We start from the raw sequence: 23822 nt of genomic DNA, 5'->3' as shown, positions 1-23822 counted from the left end.
GCCGGTCCTGCAAAAGCATTTATTGATGGTTCATCAATAACAAAGAACATATAATGGGGATTAATGATATTAGCATAATTTACTAGCAAATTACCCAAATCATAAATGTATTGCTGTATAACAGAATCCTTATTAAGATTAGAAAATCGCTGTATTGAAATAAAAAACAATCGACCTGCCTGCTTCTCTTGTTCACTAATTATATTTAAAGGATTTTGAAAATCAGGCAATCTTGATTTGTTTTGCAACGAATGAATACTCTTACTAGCTTGTGGCAAAGTGAGAATAGATCCTCTGGGTATATCCGAATAACTATCGAATACCAATACACTCAGCAATATAAAAAAGAGAATTTTGATTTTTTTTCCACCCTCTCTTATATTTTTGACTTGATTAATTAAACTCACTCTAGTTGATAAATCTGCTTGATACAATTATGATGATGGTAACTTTTCCACACTATCTATCTTGAATTTTAACCGACATAACTCTACTACATAAATGCCACTCTACATCAATAACCTGTACCACTATGTAACTCTCCCTTATGCATCCACCCATCATTTTTATACTACCCCTATCTTATCATGAGGGAATTTATCTTATACAAACTCCTCTCTAACAGCTTATTTTACAACCATCTTAACACCTCCAAAATAATACCAAAGGAGCAATAAAATAAAATTTTATCCCCTCAAAATCCTGTACAATTAGTATATTAAAAATGAGTTTTTAACACCTGTTACCTATGAACTTAGACTACTTAGATTTTGAACAACCTATTGCTGAGCTTGAGGAAAAAATTTCTGAGCTTAGGCGTGTTGGCGATGATTCAAGTGTCAACATTCAAGAAGAAATACAACGTTTAGAAAAGAAAAATATTGATTTAACCAAATCGATTTGCTCTTCATTAACAGATTGGCAAATTGTGAGCATGGCTAGACATCCAAGAAGACCACAAACACTCGACTATATTCAAAATGTTTTTACCGATTTTATTGAGTTGCATGGGGATCGCCATTATACAGATGATCGCTCAATCATTACAGGAATGGCACGTCTAAATAATCAACCTGTAATCATTATTGGACATCAAAAAGGACGAGTAACTAAAGATAAAATTACTCACAACTTTGGCATGCCTAAACCAGAAGGTTATCGTAAAGCATTGCGAGTCATGAAACTTGGCGAGCGTTTTAGAATTCCAATTCTCACGTTTATTGATACACCAGGAGCTTATCCAGGGATTGATGCCGAAGAACATAATCAAAGTGAGGCCATTGCAAAAAATTTGCTTGAATGTTCCGATTTGCAAACACCGATTATTTGTACAGTAATTGGTGAAGGGGGTTCAGGAGGAGCATTAGCCATTGGAGTTGGTGATAGAATTTTAATGTTACAATACAGCATCTATTCAGTCATCTCACCTGAAGGATGTGCCTCAATACTTTGGAAAAGTGCAGAAAAAGCTAGCAGTGCGGCACAGGCTTTAGCATTAACTGCACCAAAATTAAAAGATCATGGCATCATTGATGATGTCATACAAGAGCCTCTTGGTGGAGCTCATAGAAATCTCCAAGAAATGTATATAAATATAAAAAAACACCTATCTAATGAGCTTGTTAAACTCAAGCAACTGAACATTGAAGAGTTGCTAAACAAACGACAAGAAAAGCTAATGGGATATGGAAAAGACAATCACGTCCAATTGTGATGACCTTAAATGGGGGAGTGGCAGAGTGGTCGAATGCGGCGGTCTTGAAAACCGTTGACTCGAAAGGGTCCGGGGGTTCGAATCCCTCCTCCCCCGCCATTTTATTCAAAAAATATAGCATGCACTAGCTATATAGATATCAAACACTTATCAATTCGCAAAGAAATACTTTTAGTTCATGAAAAAAAAGCATAAACGGAAAACCACCCACTCAGAAATCACACATCATCAAGCAGATTCACACGCAACTAATCATTCAGAAAAAACTACCGAATCTTTCCATTATTTAAACCAGCAACCCGCTTTAGGAAAATGGTTTATCTATGCCATTGCCATTCTACTTTTCTTACCCGTCACCATTGCACCGTTGTGGACAAAATATGGCTACTCACCTGACCTTCATATGGCATGGATTATCCAGTTTGGTACAACCTTCCTCATCACCTGTTTCTTTTTTCAACACATACGAGCAAAAAATATAGCTTGGTTACCTTCACCCTTAATGTATGCAGTTATTGCCTTTTATTTATGGGCATTTTTATCTCTTATCTGGGCATACAATAGATTTGAGAGCATGATTTCCCTACTAGACTGGGGAGCTGGTTCCTTAATGTTCTTACTTGTTCTAAATACCATTCGCAAACCTGAGCAAATCAGAATACTGGTCAATGCTATTTTTATCACAGGCGTATGTATGGCAGTACTTGGAATCTTTCAATTTCTCTTTGATGTACAGTGGGTACAACAACATGCCAAACCTTCTGCTACCTTTAACAATAAAAATATGGCAGCTCAATACACCCTGATGAGTATAGGTTTAGGGTTGGGCTTATTTTGGACAGCTCGCAATCGAATGGAAGTTTGGCTTTATGCAATTGGAACAGCCTTGGTTATAACGTTTGTTCACTATACCATTACTCGTGGTGCCAATCTTGCCACATTGGGCATTTTCTTATTTATGGCAATTTTTATTCTTGCTGACCGAATCATTCATAAACAAAAAGGACCCATGAACAAAGACAAATGGCAAGCTGCAGGCGTTGCTTTCTGCTTGTTTATTTTCTTAGGCATGTTTACCTCAGAAGGATTTGTTGGGCTTGATATATTTTTGCAACATTTTAATGAAGGAGAAAAAGTATTTTCTAATGAATTGAATCTCTATACACATGAACGTGGCACTCGTATGGACATGTGGGCAAATTCCACAGCAATGATTAAAGATCATTTATTTCTTGGTGTGGGAATGGGTAACTGGATGGTTTACTATCCCTACTACCAAACAGCTGTCAGCATAGACCATGAAATGTCTGAATCCATTCAGCACATTAATGCACACAATGACTACGTAGAAATTTTCTCTGATTTAGGGCTTATTGGTTTTATTTTGTTGATCAGCATCTTTGCAATTGCTATCTATCTAGCCCTATCCAATTTTTATAAAAACCGAGACAATCCTAACCGTTTCTTACTCCTAGGGGTTCTCCTTGCCGCAACAGGAATTAGCATTAATGCCATTGGTAGCTTCCCATTTAAACAACCTGCTCCCATTTTAATGACTTGCGTCTATCTGGCTATTATTGCTAATGAATATGCTCGCTGGAAAGACTCTCGACTGGTGAAAATCAATGCCAAACCTTTTGCTACCATTTTTAGCTTTATTTTCCTTTTCGTAACAACGGGTGTTTTTGCTCTACATTACCAATGGAATCAGTCAGAAATACACTTCCGCCTTGCCACAATCTCTTCTCATCAACAAAAATACCTCAATATGCTAAGAGAGGGCAAAAAATCACATGAAGCCATGCCACTGAGAGATCGCATGCTTAATTTTGTCGGAATGGGATATTTACGTACAGGCAATCCAACCAAAGCTGCTGAATACTTAGAGCTTGTCAAAAAAAGCTACCCACACCGTAATAATACCTTACAAAACTTAGGCTACATTTACCTGCAACTTGCTGATCAAGCTCGTAAAGCAAAAGATTACAACAAATACAAACAAATGCTAGATAAAGCAGAAGAAAACTTTACCCATTTTGTAAAAATACGCCCAGATAATCCTAGAACAAGAAGAAATCTAGGCATCACACTCTATCGCAAATCACTTGTATTACGTGGACAAGCACAAGCTAACGCCCTGAAGCAAGCGGCATACCAATTGAGAAAGGGAATTGAGCTTAACCCCAAAGTATCCGATAAAGATAATATTCTAACTTTAGCGAAAAACATCGATAGCCGTGCACAACAAATTGAAAAAGAACTTGCTAATCCATCAACGCTCACACAACAACCCACAAAACCTTAAATAACTTAAGATATAGGTAGGGAGACTATCACCATGAGCCAAGCATCGTCTCTCTTATTTCATATTGTGCTACACAACCCCAAAATCGCCTCAAATACTGGGGCAATCATCCGTCTATGTGCGAATACAGGATGTGCTCTTCATCTCATTGAACCCATTAGTTTTGAATTAGATGATAAAAAAATGCGTCGTGCCGGCTTAGACTACCATGAATATGCCCAACTCAAAGTTTGGAAAAATTTGGCTGAATGTTTTGAAACCATTGAACCTCGAGGCATCAGTTTTTTTTCTACCAAAGCCACGCAAAACTATATCCATGCACCCTATTGCCAAAACCACTGCCTAGTTTTTGGTTCCGAAACTGAAGGACTGCCCAATGAATTTATCTCTCAATACGGCATCAATCATTACTACCGACTCCCCATGCGAACACAAAGCCGAAGCATTAATCTTGCCAATACTGTCAGCATCGTGGCATACGAAGGTTGGCGACAATTAAACTTTACTCATAATAGTGAATAACACTTACCCGACCCTTAATGTTTCCTTCCCTCCCAATAAGATAGAAACATCACCTACTTCATTTCTTAGATAAAATAGAGATAACTGTCATCAATAACTGCAATTGTATTGGACGTATATAATATATAAAGACGCATCCAAATTCATACTATAATGAGACTGGATATCAAGATATCAACTAAGAGAAAATTTTTTATTCTCTACTCTAAATCACCACATTAACCCAATCCAAATAAATCATACCTTTTATGGATTATAAAAAATCACTATCCAAAATCGAATCATATACACCTAAGCTAGTTTATCAGGCACTTCAAAAAAGCAATAAAGCACGGCTAAATGATGATTTTTTAAAAGTTTATTGACCTTTAGCACTAGTTAGAGAGGGATATTTATTAACAATTTTTAGGGAAAGTTATAATATCTACCACTATCTAAGCAATTCCATTAAATTAGGTGGAGCTGTAGCTGAATTGGGTGTATATAAAGGCGGAAGTGCAAAATTAATGTATTCTTTTAGTCAAGATTCTGATGTTCATCTTTTTGATACTTTTGAGGGAATGCCTGAAACCTCTACTATTGATCATCACCAAAAAGGTGATTTTGCTGATTGTCCCTTAGAAGAAGGGCAAGCATACCTAAGTAACTTTAGCCATGTACATTTTCATAAAGGATTTTTCCCAAAATCAACTAATGCCTTGCCCAAAGAGATTGAGTTCTGTTTTATTAATTTAGATGTCTAGATGTCGATATTTATAAATCTACTCTATCAGAGTTACAGTATTTTTATCCGCGCATGAAAAAAGAGGGCGTCATCATCTCTCATGATTACCACTCAATATCCTGCCCAAGAGTCAAACAAGCCTTTGATGAATTTCTTTCAGATAAAAAAGAACAGGCTATCCACATTTGGGATACGCAATGCCTACTCATAATTAGTTGATTATTCTTAAGGCTTAACTCTGAGGATGAATGATCCCAATTCTAATTCAACTTGCACTTTTTGTCCAAGTTGAATCTCTCGATTACTACGAACAAATACGCTAATTTCAATTGGTGGAAAATCAGGAAACAGACCGTGTTTATCTTCGATTGCCTGTAACGTTAGGAAAGTAAGAAAACCACTAAATTGTTTATCTACGATACGCCATTGATTGATTACAGGAAAATTTAGCTGTACGTGTGGTTGACATTCTACATCAGCCATATGTTTCTGTGTACATTGCTCTTGATTAATAGGTAAATAGATATTTTCTTGTCTAAGAAATATTTGTAAATCTCTTGAATGCTGCAATAACTGTGCCGATTGTTCGCTCAACAACTGTTCATTAGCTGCTAAAGAAATAAAACCAAAAGGAGTCGCTAATTGCTTAGCACCCTCCTTATCCTCAACCACCTGGCAATCATACCAATGTCCTGAACCAATAAATTCTGCGATTTTTTCATTTTTTGGGCGATAATAAATATCTTCTGGTGTTCCCCATTGTACTAATTCTCCATCCATCATCACCCCTATGTAATCAGCAAAAGAAAAAGCTTCTGTTTGATCATGAGTCACCAATAATGCTGAAACCGATTGTTTGCGCAAAATAGTTTTCACCTGCTCTGCCAACCCCGATCTTTGATCCTGTTCCAAATTGGAAAATGGCTCATCTAATAATACAAGAAGAGGGTCTGATGCAAGCGTTCTTGCTAGAGCAATACGCTGCTGTTGGCCACCAGATAATTCATGAGGGTAATGCTCTTCATAACCCTCCAAATCAACTAAATTAAGCAAATGATCTATGATTTGTTGTTGTTCCAAACCTGAACATTTCGGAGCACCAAACAATAGATTATCACGCACGGATAAATGTGGAAATAATGTGTAGTCTTGAAAGACTAAACCTACTTTGCGTTGATGAGATGGAACATATGAAAATGCATCTTTCACAATAACCTTACCATTAATCTTAATCCCTCCATTTTGGACCTCATTCAAGCCAGATAAAGCCCGAAATAAGGTTGTTTTACCACAACCACTTTTTCCCAACAAACAGCAAAAAGAACCTGCTGGAACCTTAAATGAAATATTATGCAAAATAGGTTTGCCACCTATCTCACATGAAATATTGTCTGTTTCAATAATATACGGACAAGTTAAACGTTCTACCTGTAACATAAATTTATACAATCACCGTTTTTGAAAAGTTATTAACATAAAAAACGCACACAAAAACACCATCGATAATGCTGGCATTGCCGCCTTAATCCACTCACCTTCGGCTGTATAGCTGTAAATATTGACCGCTAAGGTTTCCCAACCAGCAGGACGCAACATCAATGTAGCAGGCATCTCTTTAATGACTTCAATAAACACTAAAACCAATGCACCAATGATGGGGATTTTTAAATTAGGAAAATATACTTTTCTCTTAATTTTCCATTGGCTTAAACCAAGATTCATAGCAATTGCTGAAAGATTTCCACTAAGATGATTAATTGAACCATTTAAAGCATTAAGCGAAACAGCAAAGAAGCGTATCATATATGCCCAAAATAATAACAGTAGCGAACCCCCTATTAATAGTGAACTCATTCCTAAAGCCGTAACCACATTATCAATATAAACAGCAATACCCACCAAACTCATGGCAACAACTGAACCAGGAAATGCATAGCCTAAACGCAAAAATGCACATAAACGATCGATTATCCGACTCACTTTTTGATGAGTGCAACAGCCATAATCATTTCTTAACTGATGCAAAGCAATCACCAATAATGCACTCACGCTAACTAATAACAAGCTTGCACCACCACCAATAAGCAACGTATTGTATAACACTTCTATGAAATTAACCCACTCAACTTGATCCACATATGAACTTGACATCCATATTAGCATTGCCACAGGAACAATAAAGGATATCAAAACAATTCCCCAGCAAAAACCACTCGCCATCCATTTTTTCCATCCTACTAACTCTACCCTTGCTATACCACTCCCTTGCCGCAAATTATGAGTTAATCCCTTACTTTTAAGCAATTGACTAAATAAATATAATACAAGAACAATCAGCAATAATAATCCAGAAACTTGCAAGGCAGTACGCAAATCAAAAAATGAATACCACATTTTATAAATAAGCGTACTTAATGTATCCACATTAAAAATACTTACCGCACCAAAATCAGCCAAAGTTTCTAACATTACCAAGCTTAATCCCCCCATCGTGGCATTTTTTATCATCGGAATAATAACTCGCCAAAATAGTCCAACCTCACTCAAACCAAGATTCGTAGCACTATCAAGCAAATTCCCCCGAATGCTAAGTAAAGAACTCCTAACTACCCAATACACATAAGGATAAAAAACCATTATCATAGCTAAAGAAGTGTAACCAATATTCTGTAAATCAACACTTATATCAAGATTCCAAAAATCATTAATTTGTTGATTTAACTCTCCAGAAGAATCGAAAACATCAAATAAAATAAATGCTGTAACATATGGAGGCATAGAAAGTGGCAAAATAAGTAACCACTGTAACCATTTCCGACCATGAAATTCATAACGACAAACTAACCAAGCTAAGCTAACCCCTAAAAATAAACAACCTATTGAATTAAATAATAATAGTAATAATGTATCCATCATTACTGATGCCAATAAATTATCAATTAAATGCCCCCAATTCTCCCCAAAAGGTTGAAAATAACTACCAAAAACCCATGATAGACTCATCACCATCAGTGCAAATAAAAAAAGTGCTGATAAAAATGGAAGAACCACTTTTTTTGAACGCACACAAAAGGTCATTAGTTGAAAAAATTAATGAAGGTGAAAAATAAGATTGATTTGAATACTTTTATTTTCTGATATTTTGTCAAGTATGCTTGGAATTTTATCACACATAATTTCACTTATTGTATAACCACTCCTAAATTAACTCACAAATTCATGTTTTTAACTTAGTGTTGCTATCTATTGATAGCGAATTTTCCCGTAAAAAGCATGAATAGATTAATGTGCTAATCCTTGCATAAAAGCATAGACCGATTTTGCCAATGAGTCTACATGATAACCACCTTCTAAATTAGCAATAACTGGTGCTTGATACATGGTGGCAATTTCTTTAATGCGTTTACCTAGGAAATAAAAATCTTCCTCAATAAGTAAACAGTTGGCTAATGGATCATTACGATGAGCATCAAAACCCGCTGAAACCAAAATACATTGTGGCTGATAATCCATTAATTGAGAAAAAACATCATTTTCCCAAAGGGATTGAAATGCACAAGAATCGGTTTGTGCAGGCATTGGCAAGCATTTTCGATAAACATTATTTTGGGCAATCGTTCCAGCTGGAAATATTGCTTGTTGGTAGGTAGAGGCAAAAAAAAATGTTGGATAATCACCTAATATGTCCTCTGTTCCATTACCATGATGAACATCAAAATCCAACACAGCAACACGTTCTAATGCGTATTGACGATGAGCATAAATTGCCGCACACCCTACAAACCCAAAAACACAAAAACCCATAGCCACCATTCGTTCGGCATGATGACCAGGTGGGCGACTAAGACAAAAACTAATGGGGATACCATTTCTCATACAATCCTTTTTATCGCTCATTGACCAATCTATCGCCTCTTTTAGTGAACCACCAGCCAATAAAACCGCTTTGCCAGATTGCGATGACCAACACGTATCACCATCTAAATAAATAAATGGCTCACCCTCATCTGGCAATAATGCAAATATCTGCTTAACATACTCAGATGGATGTGCATACTCAAACCACTGTGATTGCACCATTTGTGGCTCACACCACTGCCATCCTTTGGCACGATTCTCACTCTGTATAAACTCAACTATCGCCTGCAAGCGCTCTGGACATTCAGGATGACCTAGGCTAACTTGGTGTTCCTGAAAGCAAGAAGAATAATAAATTCTTTCATTATCTGACATAGAAAAATATGTGAGGTGAAATAAGTAAAAACTTATGTAGTTTATGTGATAATTTTCTTATGGATAAGAAAAAACCCAAATCAATTATCGCACAAAATCGCCGAGCAAAATTTGATTATCAAATTGAAAAAGAACTCTTAGCTGGGATCGTACTTGAAGGTTGGGAAGTCAAAAGTCTACGTGCAGGAAAGCTGCAATTAAGCGATACCTATGTACGCATTAAATCTTCCGAGGCATGGTTAATGGGTGCACTCATCACCCCTCTTGTTACTGCCTCAACCCACATTCATCCTGACCCCACTAGAAGCAGAAAACTCCTGCTTAATAAAAAAGAAATTAATCACCTAACAGGTTTAATTGAGCAAAAAGGCTATACCATCGTAGCACTTAATGCTTTGTGGAAAAAAGGCAAAGCAAAAATCAACATCGGCATTGCCAAAGGAAAAAAACAACATGACAAGCGACAAACCATTAAAGAACGTGATTGGCAAAGAGAAAAATCAAGACAATTTAAATACCAATAATAAAAAAATGCTTATGGATATTATGATTCACTCATAAGCACATGGATAAAAAAATCATGAACTTTTTTATCTTTGCTGCTGGTTTTGGTAAACGTTTACATCCCATCACCTTACACACGCCCAAACCATTAGTTGAAATCAATCATCAACCACTTCTTGGAAGATTAATAGAACAAATCCTTCCGCATGCTAAAAATATATTTATCAACGTCTCTTGGCTAGGAGAAAAAATTGAACAATTCATCACCCACCATTACCCTCATGCCAACATTATTATCCTAAAAGAAAAATCTCCATTAGAAACAGGCGGAGCATTGGTTAATGCTCTTCATTATGAACAACTCCACCAACTCAGAACCGGTCTAGCTACTCATCCTTTTGTCATCGTCAATGGCGATATCTACACTGACTATAATTTTAGCTTGCTAACCACCAAAACCTTACTCTCCAATACTTTAGCGCATCTGGTACTCGTTGATAAACCTCACCATAAAAAACATGGAGATTTTGATTTAATTGACAATCACGTGCATGGAACAGAAAAATCACGTGGAAAACTCATTTATAGTGGCATCAGCCTGATTCATCCTAATTTAGTCACCTATCACCAAAAACAATACACACAAACACCTAAGCATTATTTTTCACTAGCCAAAGCCCTCTATCATGCAAGCTCACAAAAACAACTCTCTGGAGAATATTTTAAAGGCACATGGCACGATGTAGGAACGCTAGAAATCCTTAAGGAACTGGATCATAGCCACTCCCACCTTTAGGATGGCATTTTGCTATGCGTAGTAATGCCAATTTTACCCCCTTGAACACACCATGTTTCTGCACACTCTCAATCGCATATTCTGAACAAGTAGGATGAAAACGGCAACGTGGTCCAATCAATGGACTAATCATATAACGATACAAATATATCGGTAATAATACGATTTTACATACGATAGTTTTCAGCATTTCTCTTCCATACTTTTCTCTTTATTAATAAAGTAGAATTATAAAACGAACACCAATCACACATACTTAATTTTTGCTCATACATTATGAACAGCCACCTTAAAGGCACACTCATCACACTAATTGGCGTACTCATTATCACTCCTGATAGCCTGCTTATACGCTTAATCAATACAGATAGTGCGAGTTTAAGTGTTTGGCGAGGCATTCTCACCTTTATTACCACTACCGCCTATCTTCTCATTATCGAAAAAATCAGCTTTTGGCAAAGCCTCAAAAAATTCAACTACTATGACTGTATTGGTTTAATTTTCTTTGTCTTAAGCACAGTATTATTTGTTTATGCCATCAACAATAGCTCCGTTGCAAATACACTGATTCTATTGAGTACCGCACCTTTTTTTGCTGCCATTCTTTCCTTCTTTTTTCTACGTGAGAAAATCACATTAGCTATGCTCATAGGCATCATATTCTGTTTTATCGGCGTATTCATCATCATCTCTGAAGAATTATTCTACTCCTCATCAACTAACACTTCACCATTTTCATGGCTTGCTTTTTTTAGTGCTCTATTTTGTGCCTTATCCATCGCCGCAAACTTCACCTTATCACGAAGTGAAAAACAAAGCAATATCATACTCTCCTTTGCTTTATCAGGAATTTTTGCCACACTCATCTGTTTACCATTCGCTAACAATCTCTTACAACCTTTAGAATCGCTTCACTGGCTACTTATTGATGCCCTTATTATTTTCCCTATCAGCTTTATCATGATGTTGATTGGTGCACGCTACATTCCCTCACCTTACTCAAGCATGATGTTTCAATTAGAAATCTTTCTTGGACCACTATGGGTATGGCTAGCCATTGGTGAATACCCCGGACTCCATACCTTCATCGGAGGAAGCATTATCATTACCGCTATCCTTGCTGTAAATCTCATCCAACTCAAAAACACCCAGAGGCTGTAACTCTCTCTACTTCCTTTAATAGGAAAAAAACAATAAAATCTGACTCCTGTTTCTATGATTAGAGACACCCCCTTGTCATTGTTTTTTTGCCTAAAAAATGGTATAATTTTGTGGGTAATTGTGTCCACAAAATACCACCTCAACACAAAAGAGTTTAAAAAAACTTGTATCAGAAAAAAAATTACATACTCCAATTATCCTTATTCATGCCACCACATATACTACGATGACGAATACTAATAACAACTACGACTCCTCCTCAATTAAAGTACTAAAGGGCTTAGATGCTGTCCGTAAACGCCCTGGTATGTATATTGGTGACACAGACGATGGCTCTGGACTTCACCACATGGTCTTTGAGGTTGTTGATAATTCCATTGATGAAGCTTTAGCTGGTCATTGCTCAAGTATTCATATTTGTATGTATTCAGATGGTTCTGTCTCGGTTTCTGATGATGGACGTGGTATCCCAGTTGACCTACATGAAGAGGAACAAGTATCGGCGGCAGAAGTGATCATGACAGTCCTACATGCTGGGGGGAAATTTGATGATAATTCTTATAAAGTTTCTGGTGGCTTGCATGGTGTTGGGGTTTCAGTGGTCAATGCCCTATCTGAAACACTGCAACTGACTATTCATCGACAAGGCAAACAATGGTATCAAGAATATAAAATGGGTGTTCCCACTGCTCCATTAACAGCCATTGCTGATAGCGATAAAACAGGCACTGAAATTCGTTTTTTTCCAAGTAGCACTATCTTCTCTAACACAACTTTTCATTTTGATGTATTACTGCATCGAATTCGAGAGTTAGCCTTCTTAAACTCAGGCATACATATCTTAATTGAAGATAAGCGTGATGGCAAAAAAAATGAATTCAAATATGATGGTGGCATCAAAGCTTTTGTTGATTATCTTAATCAAAAAAAGCAGCCCATTCATGAAAAAGTATTCTTTATGGAAACCACTCGTGATGATGTGGGTGTGGAAATCGCCATGCAATGGAACTCATCCTATCAAGAGAGTATCTATTGTTTTACCAACAATATCCCACAACGTGATGGAGGCACTCATCTTTCAGGATTTCGATCTGCTATTACCCGTAGCTTAAATAACTATATTGATAGCAATGACTTAGCCAAAAAAGCTAAAGTTAACCCCAGTGGCGAAGATGCTCGTGAAGGATTGACTGCCATTATTTCAGTAAAAGTTCCCGATCCAAAATTCTCTTCACAAACTAAAGATAAACTCGTTTCCTCAGAAATTAAAGGAATCGTTGAACAATCGCTTAATGAGATGTTACGAGACTATCTATTAGAAAATCCAGCAGATGCTAAAATCATTTGTGAAAAAATCATTGACGCAGCTAGAGCAAGGGAAGCCGCACGTAAAGCACGTGAAATGACTCGCCGCAAAGATGCACTGGATATAGCCGGTCTACCCGGAAAATTAGCAGATTGCCAAGAAAAAGACCCTGCACTTTCTGAGATTTTCCTAGTTGAGGGAGATTCTGCTGGTGGCTCAGCAAAACAAGGTCGTTCAAGAAAAAATCAAGCTATTCTACCACTCAAAGGAAAAATACTTAATGTAGAAAAAGCGCGCTTTGATAAAATGATTTCCTCACAAGAAGTTGGTACACTCATCACTGCCTTGGGATGTGGAATTGGTAAAGATGAATATGATCCAGATAAGCTACGTTATCATCGTATTATCATTATGACGGATGCGGATGTAGACGGTGCACATATCCGTACCCTCCTTCTCACTTTTTTTTATCGTCAAATGCGCGAACTTGTCGAACGTGGACATATATACATAGCCGAACCGCCACTTTACAAAGCACGAAAAGGGAAACAAGAACAATATTTTAAAAATGATGATGAGTTAGAATCCTATATTGTCAACATGGCTCTCTCTAATGCCTCAATCGTACCAGCTAATGCACCTGCTATTGCCAATCAAGGGTTGGCAGATATGGTCCAGCTACATCTCTCTATGGGACATAGCCTGAATCGTCTATGCAAAAAAATTGATGCTAATGTCATTCATCAACTGGCTGAATTAGCGCCATTAAAAAGCAATGAACTGGGTACATCTAAAGCGAATGAGTGGGCAAATTCATTGCACCAAGCACTCATCAATAGTGATGCGATGAATCGTCACCACTATCAAACCACTACGCAAGAAGAGGGCATACAAATTCAGCTTGTTAATCATGGTGAGGAGATTAGTGCAGTTATTGATCATGATTTTCTTAATAGTCATGATTACGCCAAAATCATGGAATGGTATGATCTCAAATCCTCATTGATTGGTGATACCATTACCGTTACAAAAGGTGAGAAAAAACATCAAGTTAACACCTTTGAAGAAGCCCTAAAATGGCTCGTAGCAGAAGCAAAAAAAGGTCAGCAAGTCCAACGTTACAAAGGCTTGGGTGAAATGAATGCAGAACAACTTTGGGAAACTACCATGAATCCAGAAACTCGCTCTCTCATACAAATGAAAATCCAAGATGCAGTCAATGCCGATGATGTTTTCAGCACCCTAATGGGTGATGAAGTTGAGCCACGACGTGCCTTTATAGAAGATAACTCTCTTGCCGTTGAAAATTTAGATATTTAGTTAAAATCTCGCCTCTATTTCTAACTATCTTTCTAAATGGCTAAAAAAAATATCCACAAGACTACTTCTCAACAACGAACAAACAAAAAGCCTGACCTATCCCTTACTCAAGTTATTGGAGTAATGTTGGCATTCATCATTGTTTACGCAATAATCATCTTGCAATTTGAGATTTACTCTCATCATGATATTAAAGCATTCCATACTTGGTCTCAAGCACTAACCTATGATGCAAAAAGAATTTATGAAATTGTTTACAACCAATACCCACTATTGGGATACTACCTCTCTACTATTATCTTCAAAGGCACAAAAAACTGGACAGATGTCATTATTGAATACAGACTTTGGCTTATTTTAGCAGAGTTTATTATTGCTATAGGATACTACCTTATTCTCAGAGAATTCACCACCCGTAAAGTTAGCTTACTATATACGCTTTTCATTGCCTCTCTACCCGTAATTTATGCCAGCAGTTCGTTATTGGGACAAATTGATGGATTTATTCATTTATTCATTGTATTTTCTGCTCTTTTTCTTATAAAAATGTATAAAGAGGGACAGAAAAAAAGACCCAGACTAACCAAAATTCATCTCATGAATTTTCTATTTTCCATTTTCTTGATTTTTGCTATTCACACCAAGCAACTTTCGTTTTTCCCTGGAATTACCCTTGCTATTTTCTATATCGCCATTCTTTTTCTTCTCTTCAACAACATAAAAATTACACATCTAGCCCTCTATCCCGCAATTTCTATACTCTTATTACTTATTATCACAAGAATATTTGACCGAATGGTTAACTTACCTGAAGGAACATACACCATCTATCAATTCCTACTTTCCTTTAGAAGTAACCATCTATCTTCAGTAGTAAATGGAGCTCCTAATATTTGGTTATTTTTCTTAGAAGGTCCACCTAACCAAGCAAATGATACGCTCTATATTGGTTCAATTAGCTTTCTTCATGGAGGATATTTGCTCGTATTAACAAGCTTTATCACTATGTTATTTTTTCTTATCAAGACAATCTCCTATATTCTGAAAAATAAAGCAGAAAACACCCCTGAGCTAATTCAAAAAAAAATTATTAAGTTATCCTCATTATTATGTATAAGCATTGCCTTTATCACCTTGTGTTCCTATATATTTATGACAGGCATGTTTGATCGATTTGCCATCTACTGCTTTCCTTTTTATCTACTTGGCTTAGGAATATTATGGCAAACCTTTCCTCGTAAAACCCTGCTGATACATATGAGCATCGGTTCTATTGGTGCTTTGATATACGGAATCTATTTAATTACCACTTATAGCGGAATACCTACACCGATAGATACTCAAAAAATTATTGTTAGTATCTACCTATTATTAACCATACACCTAATTTATTTACTTAATCGAATTAGCAATGTTTAATAATCTCAAACTACCCACAAAAACTCTCGTAGCCATCATCTTGTTGCTCAGCAGTACAGTTTCTATTGCCCAACAATGTGATTGGTTTTTTAAACAATTAAACGCATGGGATAATCGCCGATTTGCCATCACTGAATCTACTATTATCACCGATAGACTTTCCAAACTCTCATGGAAAAGATGTTTGGTGGGACAAAACTGGTCAAGCACAACTAATCGTTGCGTTGGTAATATACAACAATTAACTTATCAGCAAGCAAAAGACTATATCAAAGAGCATCCAAAATGGCGATTACCCACAAAAAAAGAGCTTAATTTCCTCATTCACTTCCGTTGCCGACCTGCCATCAATCAAGCAATATTCGATATGCCAAAAGATGCTTACGTTTGGAGTTCAACACCAGACAATCAATATGCCAATAGCATGTATATTCACAGCCTAGATAGAGGGCTTTCACACCCAAGTTTGGATACGAAAAAACATCCTATCATCATAGTAAAAAAATAAAACTCTTGAAACAAAATCATCGTTTCATGGCAACACTAATTAAGTAACTTAAATATTAACAAAAAAATAGATGTCACGCATCAATTATCTTAACAAGGCTATTCTTCTCAATATTATTGTTATTTTAAGCATTATCCTCATCCCTTGGTTGGGACAAGCCTATACAAGTACAACTTTCATCTCAAAAGACTACACTTTTTCCGCACAAACCATCATACATAACCTCAATCACCCATGGGCAGCAGAGTGGTTAGAAAAGAATACAAATAATCATGAAGAAACTCCATCAATGCTCATCATAAGTGAACGCAATGGCGCTTTGGTGTTGTATCAAAAAAATGCTAAGGAATCCTATCGCCTCATTAAACGCATACACATACCGACAAAAATATTTCAACATGGTCAAGGTGGTTTGCTAGATATCAAAAAACATCCTGAATATCAAAAAAATGGCTGGATTTATTTAACCTATTCCAGACATACTGCAAAAGGTGCGACTACAGAACTGGCTCGTTTTAAACTTGTCAACCTAGAAATGCATCACTGGCAAGTGCTTTTCACAACCAATGCATGGAGCTCCAAAGCAATCCATTTTGGTTCACGCATTGCTTTTGATGATAAAAATAATGTCTACTTCACCGTTGGTGACCGAGGCAATCGAGACTTATCGCAAAATATCAAACAAGATCATGGCTCAATCATCCGTCTACATAGTAATGGTGAAATTCCTAAAAACAATCCTTTCCCTCAAAATAGTGCTGTGTATTCATATGGACACCGTAACGCACAAGGCTTATGGTTTGATAAAAAAAACTAAAAAATTATGGTTACACGAACATGGACCACGTGGTGGAGATGAACTCAATTTAATAGAAAAAGGAAAAAACTATGGTTGGCCAGTTATCAGTTATGGAAATGAATATTGGAGTAATTTTCCCGTAAGCAATATCACGCATAAAGCTGGCATGGAACAACCCGTTCATTATTGGAAACCTTCAATTGCTCCCTCCGGATTAATACGTTATTCGGGTAAAGAATTTCCTAAATGGGATGGGGATTTTTTCATTGGTTCACTAAAATTTGCTGAATTAGTACGAGTGGTTCTGAAAAAAGAGAAAGATGATTTTAAGGTTGTTCAAGAAGAACGCCTACTAAAAGGAAAATTAGGTCGCATCCGTGCAGTTTATCAACATCAAGGAAACTTGTTTGTATTAACTGATGATGAAAATGGCAAACTCATCCGTCTACAACGCACAGCTTTTAAATAAATATTTATCCACAAACCTCTTTATGTCCTCAAAAAAATCCTTCACTGATAACGAACTTAGCAATACTGTTCGCATCGCTCTGCTCTTTGGCTTTCGGATGTTGGGATTATTTATGATTTTTCCTATTCTTACCGTTGATGTTTCCCTTAATTTCTCTACCACGCCTATGCTTATTGGCATCGCTTTAGGAATATACGGACTCACGCAAGCAAGCCTACAAATACCTTTTGGACTACTCTCAGATAAATACGGTAGAAAAAAAATCATCATCATCGGTTTGCTATTTTTTATTATCGGTAGCTTGCTTGCAGCCACTGCAGAGAGTATGTGGCAACTAATTATTGGCAGAGCCCTACAAGGCTGTGGAGCCATTGCCTCTGTGTTACTTGCTTATCTTGCTGATTTGACCAAAGCCACCGTTCGTATTCGTGCCATGGCATCCGTAGGCATGAGTATCGGCTTATCCTTTATCTTATCACTAATACTGGGGCCTATTCTACATCAATGGATTGGTTTACAAGGTATTTTTTATGGCACAGCAATATTGGGATGTTTCGGCTTTTTGCTACTGCTCACCATTAAAGATAAACAACATTCCAACCATCAAGCCATTGAGTATCAACTCTCCTTTTCTGCTATGCAATCGGTATGGCGTATTCAATCATTATGGAGTTTGAATTTCACCGTACTAAGTATTCATGCATGCATAACCATCATTTTCCTCTTTATCCCTACACTACTTATTCAACATGGATTAAATTTATCTTCCCATTGGCAAATTTATTTGCTCACTATGTTAACCTCTCTTATCATTGCCATACCAATGATTATTTATACAGAAAAAAAACAAAAAATACGCTACTCACTCCTAATATCTTTAACCCTTCTCTCTCTTGCATTTATCATATTTTTTCAATACAACTCTTTTACCTATTTAATTGTTGCATTAATTTTATTCTTTGCCAGCTTCAATGTATTAGAGGCACTATTACCCTCATCTGTTAGCCGTATTGCTCCAGTACAATATCGGGGAATGGCATTAGGTATATTTTCATCACATCAATTTTTTGGAGCATTTATTGGCGGAACATTAGGTGGAATAATCCTCAACTACTTTGGTATACATGGCTTACTATACTTGGCTATCATACTTGTGGTGATAAGCTTTAATCTCTTTCTATGGATTCCAGTTGATATGCAAAAGCGTCCACAAATATTCACTATTAACCCCCATCACCCAATTAACAAAATTGAACAATGGTGCAAAAATCAACCAGGCGTGCTTGAAGTTGTGTACCAACAAAATAGTGGAGTTTTGTATTTAAAAACTGATCTAAATAATTTTAATGAACAAGTATTTCACCACAATGTCAAAGAATTTGAGAGCCATGAAGTAAAAAAATAACGAGTGATGTCTATGCATATAGCCAATACTTTCTCTACTATTCCCATTGAATCATGCTATGGGGTTGGGGTAGCAGTGGCAAAAAAGTTTCATAAACTGGGTATTCATCATGCATGGGATTTACTGACTCATTTTCCTCGTAGTTATGAAAATCGCTCACAAATCATGCCTTTTTCTACCCTTCAAGCAGAAATAAAATGCTTATGTCAAGGAATAATTTATGCCGTTAGTTTTGAAGGAAAAAAACGCAATATTTTACGTATACGCATACGAGAAAATAACAACACTAATTACACCTTACATCTTAAGTTTTTCCATTTTAGTATTAAGCAAGCAAAAAACTTTCAACGTGGGCAAATCCTACGTTGCTTTGGTACTATCAAAGCTGGTCTTGAATGCTTTGAAATGATTCATCCAGAGATTGAATTTATTACCAATAATCACACATCACTACCCAATTACCTCATTGCCACCTACCCTTCATCTGAAGGATTACCACAATTTCGCATTCGCAATGCTATTAATCCCATCTTAAATCAGCTTGATAGAGAAGCCTATCAGCAAGATAATTTTCAATCTATCCTACAACAAATACAACTTAGTAACCTTGCAACACTGAAAACAATTACTAGCAAACAAGCTCTTTACTCCATTCACCGCCCCGAACTTGATACCCCAATTGAACAATTAGAACAAGGCAGTACCATACATTTTCAACGCCTCAGTTTAGAAGAACTCACCGCACACCGCTTGGGATTAAAAAAACTGCAATATTCTGTGCAGCAATACCAATCCATTTCTATTACTCAATCTAATGAAAATAGCAAGCAAAAACAACTTCTTGATAGCCTCAGCTTCCAACCTACTCACGCACAATACCAATGCTATAAAGAAATTGCAAACGCTATGCAAAGCACACAACCAATAATGCATTTATTACAAGGAGATGTTGGCAGTGGAAAAACACTAGTTGCTATATTCGTGATGCTAAATGTTATAGAACAAGGCTATAAAATCATGCTAATGGTCCCCACTGAACTTCTTGCTCAACAACATTATCATACTTTACAAAAATTACTCACCCCTTTAGGCGTTCAAATTAACTTTCTATGTGGTAAGCAAACCGCCAAAAAACGCCGTGAAATACACAAACAATTAACCAGTGAAGAACCTAGCATAACAGTGGGAACGCATGCTTTATTCCAAGAAAAAGTCAATATCAACAATTTGGCACTTATTATCATTGATGAGCAACATCGATTTGGCGTACAACAACGCTTTGACTTACTGAGAAAAAGCCAAAACAATAACACCATTGCTCACCAACTATTAATTAGTGCAACACCTATTCCACGAACACTCTCCATGAGCTTATATGGAGATCTAGCTCAATCCACCCTAGATGAAATGCCAAAAGGTAGACAAAAAATTACCACCTATGTGATGAGCAATACTCAAGCACCTGAACTGGCAAAAAAATTAGGCGAACAATGCACTAAAGAAAATAAACAAGCTTATTGGGTATGCCCATTTATTGAAGAATCTGAAATACTTAATGTGCAATCGGCTATTCAACGCTACGAGCAACTACTACTACAACTGCCACACCTTAGTATTGGATTAATACACGGCAAACTCAAAGAAGATGAGAAGAATAGTATCATGGAACAGTTTCGATTAGGTAATATTCAATTGCTTGTTGCTACAACGGTAATTGAAGTAGGAGTTGATGTACCAAATGCCAGCATTATTGTCATTGAAAATGCAGAACGTATGGGGCTAGCACAATTACATCAATTACGTGGCAGAGTTGGGCGTGGGAACGTTGCCAGCCAATGTATCTATCTCTACCAACCTCCACTAGGTGAGCAAGGAATGGCACGTTTAAATGCACTAAAAAATAGCAATGATGGTTTTTATTTAGCTGAAAAAGATTTACAAATGCGAGGAGCTGGAGAGTTAATTGGATATCGTCAATCAGGTTCTGTGCATTTCAAAATTGCCAATATGATTCGTGACCAACATCTCATTCCAATCATCAATCAACTTAGTGACTACATTCATACTAGCAACAATCACGAACTTGAGAAGGAACTTTTAGAGCGTTGGAATTTTACCAACAGTGAACTGGGTAAGGTATAATCTCTATCAATCACTCATTATGACACCATCATCATAGCAATCTGCTTGATACTTACATTTTCAATAGGTTGCACATCACTTAACTGGTTTTTTTTAATCACTACCATTTCATCACACACGGCAAATATCTCATCCAAATCTTCTGAGGCAATTAAAATTGCCGCACCACTATCACGAAGTTGAATCAAACGATTACGAATAAACGTTGCAGAGCTTATATCCACTCCCCATGTTGGATTAGAGATGAGTAATACTTTAGGATCTTGAAGCATTGCCCTCCCAACAATATATTTTTGTAAATTACCACCTGACAAATGACTTATCGACCCCTCTTTATTAGATGGATGCACATTATATTGCTCAACAATGTTCTCGCTTAATTCACTGATTTTCTGCTCATCCATTAAACCATAATGACAATATTTCTTAGCATCAGAAACACCAAAAAAAGCATTTTCCATCAAATTCATTTGCATCACAGCTGAACGACCTAAACGCTCTGTAGGAACAAAAACAATCCCTTGTTTCTTACGCTCAATAATACCTAATTCACCAATAAAATCCCCTTGATAGGCTTGACTTGATGAAGCAGATTTTTTTTGCCCATTCCAATATTGAATACTCTCTTTTTCACCAGTCACCTCCCCTGATAAATAACTCATTAATTGATCTTGCCCATTACCAGCAATACCAACTAAGCCGGTAATCATTCCACTTTTAAGCTGTAATTGGTGAGAATAATTAAGGCCTTTTTTTTCTTTTTTTGAGAAATCCACTGCCCCATGATAATTAAATTGCAACACCACATTTTTCCTACCATCTCTCTTTTTCTCTCTAATCTCGGCAATGCGATTACCTATCATCATTTCTGCCAACTCATTTGTATTCGTCTCCTTTAAGCAACACTCTGCAATCCACTTACCTTTGCGAATAATGGTTGCTGTTTCACATACTGCTTTAATTTCATCTAACTTATGTCCAATCACGATGATTGCACAACCCTGATTCTTAAGTATTTCCAAAGTCTCAAATAATTGTGCAACTTCTCTTGGCGTCAATACCGAAGTTGGCTCATCCAAAATTAATAATTTAGGTTGCTGCATCAAACAACGAATAATCTCAACTCGTTGCTTTTCTCCAACAGAAAGCTCACTAACTCTCTGATGTAAATCCACTACCTCTAACTTATATCCAACAATAATTTCTTGCACCAATTTCTCTAAAGAACCCATACTCCCCCTATAGTCAATACCCAGTGCAATGTTTTCCAAAATCGTCAGTGCTGAAAATAATGCAAAATGCTGAAAAACAATACCAATACCAAGCTCTCGTGCCTTCACAGGTGAATGTATACCTACCTGTTGACCCTCCCACCATATCTCACCACTATCTGGAATAACTAAACCATAAATAATATTAACTAATGTGCTTTTTCCTGCCCCATTTTCACCAAGCAGGGCATGGATGCTCCCGGCATAAATATTTAAGCTAATCTCACTGTTAGCGACAAGGTTACCGTAAGACTTAGTAATACAATTAAGTTGAAGAAGCGATGTTGTCATCTATTTTTTTTAGTAAATGACTAGCAATAGAAATTGCAATAGCAACAGGTGATTTTTGTGTTTGATATTTTTCCCCTATCGGACACTGTAATTGTTCAATAGCATTCTCATTAACAACACTTTCCTCTTGTAAGAATTTATAAAAGCGTTTGGCTTTAGTCCGAGAACCAATTAATCCTAAATAACTAGGTTGAGAAGTTGATAATATGTGCTTACATATCTCATAATCCTTTTTATGACTATAGGTAATCACCAAACAATATGCATTTTTAGGAATATCTAGCGATAAAAAATCTTGACATAAAATATGCACATTATCTGCTGAATAATAGGCATGATTATGTGAAAATAATTCAAATTCACTCGCTCGATCATCTACCCAATACACCTTGATAGGTAAAGATGAAATAATCGGCACTAATGCCCGAGCAATATGCCCAGAACCAAATAAACACACTGACTGAATCTGACTATAAGAAATTTTCTCAACAGCAATCACCATGTCTTTGTTAGCATCATGTAAACAAAATCCTTGATGATGCTTCCCTTTAATAGCCTTGATTTTTTTACTAACTTGTTGGATAAAACCCTTTTCACTATTACTACTATCAAGCAATTCACTAACTTGTGATTGTAATGATGCCAGCATACGCTCGCTACATGCCTGTTTAAACGTATTTTCATTCCCTATACGGATGCTAAAAATATAAACATCCTGTTGTTGATGGTAACAAGCAATAAGATTATCTATCCATTCCCTATGAGGATATTTTGCTGTAATAAATTCAAAGCTTATTACCACCTCTCCACCACAACATTGTCCACTTTCAGCATGAACATGATACGTGTGTTGATGTAAATGATAGGCGATGCTCTGATAACGAAATTTCTCCAGCATCTTCTTTGCATACTGGCAAACTTCGTATTCAATCA

At 36.6% G+C, this 23822-nt stretch overlaps 9 protein-coding genes and 1 non-coding gene across 10 annotated transcripts; 7 read left to right on the top strand and 3 right to left on the bottom strand.

The window, feature by feature from the left end:
- The first annotated feature begins 748 nt into the window (after nucleotides 1–748).
- LOC145274939 (acetyl-coenzyme A carboxylase carboxyl transferase subunit alpha-like) lies at nucleotides 749–1714 on the top strand. The gene has a single exon (XM_080127536.1). The coding sequence runs from the start codon at nucleotides 749–751 to the stop codon at nucleotides 1712–1714; it is 966 nt and encodes a 321-aa protein (XP_079983662.1).
- Nucleotides 1715–1725: 11 nt separating this feature from the next.
- Nucleotides 1726–1810, top strand: Trnas-uga (transfer RNA serine (anticodon UGA)). Its single transcript has one exon. It is a non-coding gene; the product is annotated as a tRNA-Ser (tRNA).
- Nucleotides 1811–4052: 2242 nt separating this feature from the next.
- On the top strand, nucleotides 4053–4541 carry LOC145274938 (tRNA (cytidine(34)-2'-O)-methyltransferase-like). The gene has a single exon (XM_080127535.1). It carries the CDS (start codon nucleotides 4053–4055, stop codon nucleotides 4539–4541), a length of 489 nt encoding a protein of 162 aa, XP_079983661.1.
- A 949-nt stretch (nucleotides 4542–5490) lies between these two features.
- Nucleotides 5491–6702, bottom strand: LOC145274937 (fe(3+) ions import ATP-binding protein FbpC 2-like). The gene has a single exon (XM_080127534.1). It carries the CDS (start codon nucleotides 6700–6702, stop codon nucleotides 5491–5493), a length of 1212 nt encoding a protein of 403 aa, XP_079983660.1.
- A 1845-nt stretch (nucleotides 6703–8547) lies between these two features.
- On the bottom strand, nucleotides 8548–9498 carry LOC145274935 (uncharacterized protein slr0245-like). Its single transcript, XM_080127533.1, has one exon. The coding sequence runs from the start codon at nucleotides 9496–9498 to the stop codon at nucleotides 8548–8550; it is 951 nt and encodes a 316-aa protein (XP_079983659.1).
- A 59-nt stretch (nucleotides 9499–9557) lies between these two features.
- LOC145274934 (ssrA-binding protein-like) lies at nucleotides 9558–10022 on the top strand. The gene has a single exon (XM_080127532.1). The coding sequence runs from the start codon at nucleotides 9558–9560 to the stop codon at nucleotides 10020–10022; it is 465 nt and encodes a 154-aa protein (XP_079983658.1).
- Nucleotides 10023–10063: 41 nt separating this feature from the next.
- On the top strand, nucleotides 10064–10798 carry LOC145274933 (N-acetylmuramate alpha-1-phosphate uridylyltransferase-like). The gene has a single exon (XM_080127531.1). The coding sequence runs from the start codon at nucleotides 10064–10066 to the stop codon at nucleotides 10796–10798; it is 735 nt and encodes a 244-aa protein (XP_079983657.1).
- A 1387-nt stretch (nucleotides 10799–12185) lies between these two features.
- LOC145274932 (DNA gyrase subunit B-like) lies at nucleotides 12186–14585 on the top strand. Its single transcript, XM_080127530.1, has one exon. It carries the CDS (start codon nucleotides 12186–12188, stop codon nucleotides 14583–14585), a length of 2400 nt encoding a protein of 799 aa, XP_079983656.1.
- A 5005-nt stretch (nucleotides 14586–19590) lies between these two features.
- On the top strand, nucleotides 19591–21327 carry LOC145274931 (ATP-dependent DNA helicase RecG-like). Its single transcript, XM_080127529.1, has one exon. It carries the CDS (start codon nucleotides 19591–19593, stop codon nucleotides 21325–21327), a length of 1737 nt encoding a protein of 578 aa, XP_079983655.1.
- Nucleotides 21328–21344: 17 nt separating this feature from the next.
- On the bottom strand, nucleotides 21345–22889 carry LOC145274930 (nucleoside import ATP-binding protein NupA-like). The gene has a single exon (XM_080127528.1). It carries the CDS (start codon nucleotides 22887–22889, stop codon nucleotides 21345–21347), a length of 1545 nt encoding a protein of 514 aa, XP_079983654.1.
- Between the last annotated feature and the right edge of the window lie 933 nt (nucleotides 22890–23822).

The sequence above is a fragment of the Euprymna scolopes genome, unplaced genomic scaffold, assembly GCF_053919585.1.
Source record: "Euprymna scolopes isolate OS-2025 unplaced genomic scaffold, ASM5391958v1 sca51, whole genome shotgun sequence".
Taxonomy (NCBI): Eukaryota; Metazoa; Mollusca; class Cephalopoda; order Sepiida; family Sepiolidae; genus Euprymna; species Euprymna scolopes.
The sequence above is the reverse complement of the archived record's forward strand: the minus strand, read 5'-3'. Positions and strand labels throughout refer to the sequence as shown.